This window comes from Silene latifolia, chromosome X (assembly GCF_048544455.1).
Source record: "Silene latifolia isolate original U9 population chromosome X, ASM4854445v1, whole genome shotgun sequence".
Classification (NCBI taxonomy): Eukaryota; Viridiplantae; Streptophyta; class Magnoliopsida; order Caryophyllales; family Caryophyllaceae; genus Silene; species Silene latifolia.
The window spans coordinates 4,458,126-4,468,938 of NC_133537.1; the positions used below are offsets into that span (position 1 = coordinate 4,458,126).

The window sequence follows — 10,813 nt, forward strand, 5'->3', positions numbered from 1 at the left end:
TAAAAAGTTTATTGTCTTCTTTAATTTTTTTCTAATATTGTAATTGTAAGAATAAATATTAAGGAACATAAAAGAAAATAATTATGATGATGAGACTTGTAATATGACTTCTTGAAATCATGTGGTTATATCACATGTCATTTAAAAATGTACTCAATGTTAGCTTTTTAAAGAAATAAATAAATGTATACTTTAATTTTATGAGCTGTGTTAATATGAAAAAATTTAACCGATTTACTAACATCTATGTTCTCTTCCAAAAATTTCAATTAAAATGTGAATTATAATTGTTAATTATGAAACTTTTATGTGAATTTTGGTAAGTTACATCTTTTTTTTTTTAGCTCATCAAATCTTTAATATATACATTTAATTTAAGAATATTAATAATGTCTTTTAATTTTCTTTATTTATATGTTACACAATATGTAATGACATTTTTGTAAGGACTTTTAGTAATCATTTATTTTTTTATAAGAATTATATCAAATAACCAATAATCTAATAATAATTAATAAATCAATAATAATTAATAGAAATTAATGGGGTATAAAATATTAAATGCTAATGCCATGTAAAATTAAATTAAATGCTTTAATCTAACCTTTTAACTATATTGTATAGATTTACTTACGTATTTACAGAATTTGTTTGTAAACTACTTAAGTTAAATAAATATTTTCTTTTCCACATATTTTATATTTTCCAAAACCTTACGTTTTACGTTAAATAATTTCATGAACTAAATAAACGGTATTATTACCCTTTCAAAATTCTATTATTCGTGTTCAATTTCACTTAAGTATTTACAGAATTTGTTTGTAAATTACTTAAATTAACTAAATATTTTATTTTCCATATATTTTATATTTTCCTAAGAAAATATTTTATATGATCTTTAATACTCATTTGTCGATTAAGTAGTTCTATAAAACATCTTCTATATACAACAAAGTTATAGTAACAACAATAGTAAATTAATGTCTTTAAAAAAAAAAGTAATGAATTAGTGACAATACATTTTTTTTTCAACTTCATTTATTCATCTTCGTTCTTAATTTCTTATGTATTCAGTTTTTTTTTTTTATTTCGAATACATATAATACTACTCCATATGAAATATCTTGAAATTATTAACTTATAATTAATGTGTATTTTTTTTATTAGATTTTTTTAGTTACTCAAATTTAAAGCTAATGGAATATGGATATATTTTTAAAGGAAATAAGTATTTTAAATTAATGCAATATAATAATAAATTGGATAATCCATGTCATATTAATTTTTCAAGTCACATTGTTATTGTGTATGTGGCTTTTTTTCATCCCATGTGACATTGTCTACGTGACATTTTTAGGCTAGCCTTCTAATAAGATTTATAGATTTATTCATCTTCGTTCTTAATTTCTTATGTATTCAGTTTTTTTTTTTTTTAATTTCGAATACATATAATACTACTCCATATGAAATATCTTGAAATTATTAACTTATAATTAATGCGTATTTTTTATTATATTTTTTTAGTTACTTAAATTTAAAGCTAATGAAATATGGATGTATTTTTAAAGGAAATAAGTATTTTAAATTAATGTAATATAATAATAAATTGGATAATCCATGTCATATTAATTTGCCAAGTCACATTGTTATTGTGTACGTGGCTTTTTTTCATCCCATGTGACATTGTCTACGTGACATTTTTAGGCTAGCCTTTTAATAATATTTATAGATTTCACTATTTAAAACTAAATTGATCAATACTCTATTTAGGGGGTGTTTGGTAAACAGTAGATTGATGAAATTTTAGCATATTCAAGGCTTTTAGCATGTTTAAGTCAATAATCTACTACATTACGGCCCTGTTTGGTAAACAGCATATTAGGTGAAATTAGTAGATTTCGGCTTAAATAGTAATTTGACCAATCAATCTACTAATTTTACGTGTTTGGTTAATAGCATATTCAGATACCATATTGGCGGAATCTCTTTTTTTGAATATCTTTGCTAATAGCGATATTGTAATAGCATATTGAGTTTATACATGGAAATGGTAGATTTGTCATATAATCTGCTAGTTACCAAACATGCTTTCTAAAATCTGCTAATTTCATATAATGGTCAAACCTGCTACTAAAATCTGCTAACCGTATTCTGCTAACGTTATATGCTATCATTAATCTGCTTCTGCCGTTTGCCAAACAGGGCCTACGTGTTTGGTAAATAGCATATTGAATCAGTAGATTGAGCTCCAATCTACTGTTTATATGCTACTCCCACCAGCATATTCACTTTAGTAGGTTGTAAAAAATGAATCTATCTATAATTTACACATATATACAACAATCTATTAACCTAAATCCGCTAATTGCCAAACACTTCTATTAAATCTGCTAATTGTAATATACTAGTCAAACACGTCAAGCAAATCTGTCATTTGTAATCTGCTTCTGCTAATTATAATCTGTTGAGTACCAAACATGGCCTTAATACTAAAATGAGTGAATAAATTCAACTCGTGTTATTAATTCGACTAAATAAGAGATAAAACATGGGTTAAAAATACTTAAAAAATAAAGTTTTATCAGGAGGCCATGAGAATATGAGATAATCACAGGACAAGAAGTTTTCGTACTAAATAAGTTCATTGAAGATCAGGTTGACATGCATTCGTCTTTTAGCTAATTCTCGCTTAAACCGTTGTTTGTATCTCATTGTAAAACTGTGTGTACTTCGACCTTAATAGCCGTTGCATATCTTCCAAGAGCTGTTGGCTCACAATATCTTCTCAAGGCAACAATATGTTTCCTTCCGTATATAAAGATTTTGTAGCTGTTAGAATTATATTTTCCGTAAATATGGTTCATGTATATATTATAGCCTTACATAGCTCTTGTACAAACACAATAGTTTTGCTAATAAAACCTTATGCATATTATATCCTACGATTTCTATTAGACCTTATGATAAATCGTAAATGAGTTTTTCATTTAACTACCAACATGGCAACATGCATGAATGTCTTCTTTGTACAAAATGTAGGTATTGCATATATACTTTGATCTCAGATTGCTAACTGAAAATAGCTATCCAACTTGATGGGGCATATTCTGCACCCGCTGACCGAGTCAACATATTGAGCAAGGTCAAAGATATCCAAAGCAAGTCAACGTATCAGACAGCCTAGCCGACTCAGCCTGTCGGCCTGGCACTTGGGTCTCGGCCGGTCAATCAGCCAGCCGGGAGACACATCCGCGTACTCATATCCAAGACCCCTCGACCGGCCTGCCATGGGTCCATCGGCCGAGGGTAGAACGGTCTTTCCACCTGCTAGCCACTTGGCCACTTGGCCACTACGTGACAAAAGGTGAAAGTCTATAAATACTCCACTTCTCTCAACGAGAAAAGGATCCGAAAATATCCTAAACTCACTATTAATCTGGTATAAACTCCCTTATCTCTCTACAAGATACTTTGCCAAGGATCACACAACTTAATCCCTTTAAGTTTACTGATTTGAGCGTCGGAGTGAGTACGCTCGGTACCAAGCCGAGCCCTCAGTTTGTTCATTGTTTCAGGAGAGGCCGAAAGGAAGAGTCAAGCAAAGTCATCATTCAACAAAGCTTACGTGGTAACAACACTGCTCCGTAATCACACCCGGAACACAACTAATTCAGAAAATCGGCCGGAATTTAACTTTGGTATTTTTCGTATAAAAATACTTAGCTATACATTTGAGAAACGAGGAGGAAAAAGAGTCAAACTTTAGCACAGACGCGGCCCACGGCCCATGGCGTCTGCCATCGTGGTGGGTCGTGTCAATCTCGTGTCCACTTGCTTCCATCTCTATTATTGGCGAAGAAAACCGTACCGAAAGAAAGCCAAACATTAGACAAAGTACAAGCACAATGCATCATGCCCCCTTAATAATTGGTAATCAACAAAGCAAGAACGAAATTTGCAAAACGTGTTACAATTGATTGTAGCATAGAAGATTCTAAGAATAGATGCATACAGGATAGCATATATAAGAACCAAATAATAAGAATCAAAAGGAAGAAGCTAAGAAAATACGAAATGAAAATGAAATGTTACTAGACGAGTCTCCTTCCAATCACATATCCCGGAGTATAAAAATGGACCAAACCCTGGGACAATATGTCATTATGCATGTACGAATGTACCAGCGGGGGACGCCTTTGAAGAAGAACCAAGTCAGAAGGCACCGTCTTATCTCAATAGGAAATTCGGTTTCACCCAAGCACTAATAAGGACGAAATATTCTATTAAGAAAGCGGACTCGATTCAGTGTGGTTAACTATTGTTAATTCTGTTTCGTGCAATTCAATTTCGTAACAGCTGGTAACATACATTCCGTATGTGTGTTTATTCAGTTTCGAATGAGTTGCTGTTGTGACATAATAGAAGTGAGCTTCAACGAATTGGATAAGTATCAACAGATCACTGTATCTTATGACAGTCAGCACAATCCATTTTCAAATCATCAGATATATATATGTTCGTTCACAAGTTTTTTTTTTGTTAGACTACACTACAATAAGAAATATATGATGATTGACAAACTTACCCGATCTTACATTGGGATGACGCACATATTGTAAAGCAGGTTAGTCTGTATTTACATTTCCACAATTTTTTTTTTTTTGGTTTGATTTATTAATGACTATCCGTTTTACACATCATTTATGTAAAACCGCTCTAATGAGACCGACTAATAACGATTACCCAATAATAATACAAGAAAGCAAATTATAAAACAAAACTAATTGGTCTCTCTTAAGACGGATTGCCTAGATAAGACAGTTATTTTGCTATTATCGAGGAACTTTTCTTCTGTCTTATCTTACCTATTTAACCCCTCGAAAATTGCTATCCACATTCTCTTTTTTACCTTTTCTTCTATCTTCTTCTCCAATAATCAATTAAAATATATACTCCCTAATATTCACTGTATTCTTCCCCTTTACTTTTTACCCAAGAAATAAAGAAGTGAATTTGGACCACACAAAATACAATAGCCCACTGCCATTGAATTTGGACCACACAAATCAACCCAAAAAAGGAAATAGGGAAAAAAAACCCGAATAACCGAATAAGGAAATAGGGAAGAAAACCCTGAATAGGAGGGAGTAGTATATTTGGCTTCATCCACTTGGCATCCGACTCCACACGATATATATTATCTTAATCGATTGTAAGAGAGCAAAGGAAGGAGGTGGAAGAGAAGGTGTGAGGGAGAATGTAGATAGCAATTATCTTAACCCCCTCTTAAGCTTAATACGGGTCAACCCGTCTTAAACGAGAATTTGTGAAAGCCAAATAGACCACTTAAACGTTCGTGCAACCAGAGCAAAAGGCCCACAATACAATAATACTCCTAAGTTTGAACTGAAAATAATGCAAGTAAATAAATATTAAAGCGATTAGGGGTGAGCATCGGTCCAAGACCGGACCGGACCGGATCAAACCGGACCGGACCGAAAACCGAATATAATTTTTTTGTGGACCGAAGACTGGACCTAAAACTTTCAGTCTTGGACCAGACCAAACCCAAAATATTCGGTTCGGTCCGGTCTTAGACCGAAATGGACCTAGAACTAATTCTTTCACTATTTCGTGTATGATAATTACATTTAAGTTTCACTAAATTAAATGTCGATGAATAATTAGACGATTGTTTTTGAGAAAAAAATACTCAATATTAATTTATAATGTCTTGTGAAGATAAAATGGTAATTTAGTTTATAATATTCTAATGATAATCTTTAGAAACATAAAATTCGGTCCATTTGGTCCGGACCTAAAATATTCGGGTTTGGTCCGGACCGGACCGAAGACCGAAAACTCAAAAAATGAGGACCGAGGATCGGACCTAAAAAAATTGGTCCGGGTTTGGTCCAGACCAAATAGTCCGGTCCGATCCGGACCTAAACTTGCTCACCCCTGAAAGCGATTAGCAAGGAAACAAATATTTCTGGTGCCTGTAACGCAATCACTGAACACTCATCATTACAACAAGCTTTATACTGCACCCCTTAAGCAAACATCAATTTGGCAAAAACCCCACAAAACCCTGCCATACAACCACAGAAATAAAGTCTCCACTATTTTTATGCAACTTCTTCAGTCTATTGTCATCATCCTACACTCTTTGATCATGTGTCGCACAGTAGTGTACCTTAAACATAGATAATGGACTTTCATGGCCCACTTACAATAACAACCCAAATTTCGAGCACAACCGACCCAACACGACCCGACCTAACCCTCTTTTCAACATTAAGGTCGGGTTAATCTTCGACCTCTTTAAATCCATCATGATCACTATACTCGTCATTCGTACGGTACGGTAAGTGGGTGTAAAAACTAAGAATCAATCTCGGGTCAAGTTTAGGTCAAAATTATGCCTTAAATAAGGTCACTTCGAATCACATCATTGTAGGTCAAGTCACTTTCGGGTCAAGTTTGGAACACACTTTCCTGATCACTTTTGGGCTCAGATCAGCCTTATCGAGTTAGGTTATTTAGATCGTGTCGGGTGTGTCAGGTCTACTCGGAAGTGTATAGATTAACTTACACATGGAATTAACATGTTGAGAATAAAGAAGAAAAAGACGTGGATATATGGTCAATCATTACACACATAATAATAATAGTAGACATAACATAGGAGTACAAACTTTAAAAACCTGACATACAAACTTTGACCACCTACAAGGCAATGCAACTAAAGCGAACACTATAGTAGTAGTAGTAGAGTAGTACTCCGTAGTAGCACTATGGAGTAGTGCTATGAGTTTTGTTGTTGGCTTATAAGTAGCAATACCATTCAATGGTTTACAAAACAAAGGCAGCCAAAAACAGTAATAATATTAACCACCTAGGTACACACTTGACAATAAAACCCTTCTTCCTTTATTCACACATTTAGACACAAGTCACTACTTGACTATTATATAATTAATTAAAATTCTTCATACTAAGTAAAAGGGACACCATAGGAAGTTCAATGGAGGATGTTATCGATCTTCACATAGCCACCGCCGCCTGTAAAGGCGGGGGTGTTGTTCAAATTCACAGCTTCAATTGGTTGTGGTTGTGGTTGTGGTTGCTCCGTCCACTTCCCACATAGCCTTGGTTAAAACTCCATCGACCGCCTGATACTCCTATTAATTAATCACATTCAACAAATACAACATTAATACCAACAAATACAACATTAATACGATACATCAAGACGGATGTCTTATATACTCATGTGACGGATATATCCGTTACAAACTTACAACTGGTCAAGTAATATCACACCATGTGGGTAGATAAGACAAAACAGATTGTTACTCCCTAGGCATTCTGCTTTTGTCTTATCTATCCCACATAGGTAATACATGACCCGTCGCAAGCTTGCGACGAATAAGCCCGTTACAAATGAGAATTTGTGTTAAACTCAAGAAAGTCAAGATCAATGGGGGTGGGGGGGGTGGTGGTGGTGGTGGTTTAAAGGCCTAGACTTGGCAAAACGGATCAACGGGTTGGGTTTAGGTCAGGCCAATTCGGATCGGGTCAGTTCAGGTCTCTCATTAATTTCGGGTTAATTTGAGTTAGGACGGATCATTTCGGGTTTTGGGTCTATTTCGGGTTTTTTGGCCCGGTCTGTTTCGGGTCAAGCGGGTTATGTTGTTTCAGGTCGGGTCATTTTCGGGTCAATGAATAATAGAGAAATAGCCATTTCAAGTCTTTTTGGTTCAATTAAAGTTAAATCTTGTCGGGTCATTTTCGGGTTTGAGGGTTTCAGATCAGGTCATTTTCGGGTCGGGTCAGTTACGGGTCTACGTAAAGACCATCCCTATAACCATATTCCCTAGTCATGTGAAACCATCATTTAAGGCTATGTTCACACTACAGTTGAATGTACCCTAATTCTGACATAAACCTTGCTGATATCAACCACAATATACAGTAAGGTTTCATAAATCTGCAAAAAAAAAAAATTGATTTCTTTTTTACCCCTTCAGTGTTCATCCCTTTTGTCTCTTCCTTAATATGGAGGGTTTTTGCATAGGGGTTTTCAAGAAAAAAAAAAGGGACCCACCTCAAGCTTCTGAACAAGTTCTTGAACAGAAGATGCAGAGACCAAAATGTGGCGTTGTGAAGGCTTGGCGAATTCATCATCTACTATTTTATCAATGAATGTTAAAAATGAGTTGTAGAACCCATCAACATTTAGTATTCCCACCTGCTCATTTTCATCAATTTTCATATCATTCATCTAAAATCATAAATCTTGAACAAACAAACTTAGGGTTGTGTTACTCGGTGAAGAAACCTTCAAGCTTCAAACGATTTCCATTAATGGAGGAAAACTTAAGCCTTAGAAGGAAGAAAAGAACAGCAAAGCTAAATAAAATTAAAGGAGATATTATTCATTATTTTTTGCTGACATACAAGAATGATGTGGAAATGAGTAAGCTAATAACAATGTAACAAACTAATTCTAGAAGAATCCATAGTTAGTTACAGGTTGTTAGAAATCTGATGTGGAAATGAGTCAGCATTTTAATGCTGATCTATATCTCAACACTCGGACACTTCACTTAGGTGTCATTGCGTATCTGACACGATACGACACTAAGACGCTTCAGTTTAGAACAAAAACTTGAAAAACTCGTACTAAATAGTCCAACACGTGACCAAGAGTCCGGGTAACACCGATTTAGGGCATTCAATTTAATTCATATATAGTCCAATAGAAGAATGTGTTCATCTTGAGTCATTTAGATTGACTCTTTGAATTGCTAACATGAGGATATTGCTATGTACGGAGTACTACATATAATACCCCTTCGCAATTTGGGGGAGTTATCGACTATGTTACTTCAACACTTCAGTTTGGTCACGTGTTGCATGTCACATTTGAAGTGTCCAACATAACAGGACACTACTAGACTGCATTTTAGACCCAAAAAATGTAAAAGTTCACCGAAAATAACAGTATCCGACACTTTAATGCCTGTCGGACACGACACTTCTCGGACGAGTTATAACATGGGTTATTGAGGCACTAGGGTACAGTTTTTTTTTAGAAGTGAATGCATTAAATTAATTAAGAGATCAAAAGAACATACAGGTTTGTCATGTATGCCAAGCTGAGCCCAACTTATGACTTCTAATAATTCTTCAAGTGTCCCATATCCACCTACAAGTACAAAGGAATAATATTACACAAGAGAGAGTAGTACTCCATATAAAATAAAATGATTTGGAGTCGGGTGACACGAGAAAGAAGAAAATAACAAAGAAGAAAATAATGTGTCAATTTGTAAGGATCTGATCTTTGTTGGTACCCCATGAAAGTTGGGAAAGATAGTGATGTGAGTTCATATCATTAAATTCATTTTTATATATTTGTTGGAAGTATTTCATTTTGTACTAAGATTCTTGTTGAAGAAATGGGACCTGGAAGAGCAATAAAACAATCAGAACTGTTGACCATTTCAGCTTTTCTTTGGTGCATATCAGCAACTTCCTTCACTTCTCCGACTGGTTCTCCAGTTATCTGTAATTTTATTAACAATTAACAGTTAGCCTCGTGTATGACGGTTTTAAACTACTTAACATCAAACGGGTCCATATCGAGGACCCGTTTTAAAATACTTACCGTAAGTATGTAAGGTCGTCTTAATTAAGTATTGTACAGATTTGATCTTTTCGGTTTAATTGAATAAATAATGTGAAAAATAATGTTTAAGATGAATTTCTCACCTCTTTGCCCATCAGAGGTTTGGGTATGATCCTGTCACCAAAAACATTAGAATATGATTAAAGATTATTCACATTAAAAATAAAAAAATACGAATTTGAAGAAGAAAAAAAAAGATTGTTAGGGTTAATAAAAATAAAAATACCCAGTAACATGGCAACCTCCCTTATGAACAGTCTTTGATACTAAACCCATGAGACCAATGCTCCCACCTCCATAAACAAGATTCAGTCTTCTTGCAACCTTCAAAATAAAACAAACCAACAAAAACACATTAATTAATCAAATATTATCAAAAACTAAGCGGGTTTTCTATATTAGTGTAAAACCGTCATGTAGGGGAGTTATAATTGAAAAAAGATTGAAACTTTGTGATGAGAAGATTAATGTAGTACCAATTCTTGACCCAATTCAACAGCAGCAACTCCATAAGAATCTCTTTTACCAGCACTACTACCACAAAAAACACACACACTTTTAAATCTAGAAGGAAGTTGACGTACAATTTGTTTAGGTTGTTTCATAGTTTTATTATTTTCTTGGGATTGTGTTTGATCCTCAAGAATCATTTTTTTTTGTAGTTTGGGATGTTTGTGTTGTTGTATGGAAATGAAAGAGTGAGAGAGCAATGAGGGAAGTAGGGGGAGTGGTCAGGGATATATAAAGGGATGTCTTGGGTATAGAAAGTTGGTAATATCACATGCACGCAGAGGCGGTTCTAGAATTTGATGGACGGGGTGCGTAAACTTTTTTAACTCTAAATATGGAGTTTTATGAGAAAATAAATTTGTTTAATTGGATAAAATGTATGGTAATAAACATAATGGAATGAAGTGGATTAGAATGAGAAACCATAGAAGTATGAGGTTCAAATTCTATACCTTCCAAAACATGTTTGGTTCATTAGAAAAATAAACATAATGAAATGGAATTTGAATCCATGGTGAAGAGGTGGGTATGGATTCCAAGGGATTGGGGTGGAATGAGAATCCATCAGGATTCTAACTCCATTCCAAAATACCACAATCAAACACT

The 10,813-nt window shown here is 34.1% G+C and overlaps 1 protein-coding gene across 1 annotated transcript; it reads right to left on the minus strand.

Annotated features, from left to right (window-relative positions):
• Nucleotides 1-6,618: 6,618 nt before the first annotated feature.
• LOC141622361 (putative cytokinin riboside 5'-monophosphate phosphoribohydrolase LOG6) lies at nt 6,619-10,426 on the minus strand. The gene is made up of 7 exons (XM_074438402.1): nt 10,174-10,426; nt 9,924-10,021; nt 9,781-9,811; nt 9,475-9,574; nt 9,144-9,214; nt 8,111-8,254; nt 6,619-7,184 (listed from the first exon to the last, which is right to left on the minus strand). Exons 1-7 carry the CDS (start codon nt 10,345-10,347, stop codon nt 7,101-7,103), a joined length of 702 nt encoding a protein of 233 aa, XP_074294503.1. The 5' UTR covers nt 10,348-10,426; the 3' UTR covers nt 6,619-7,100.
• Between the last annotated feature and the right edge of the window lie 387 nt (nt 10,427-10,813).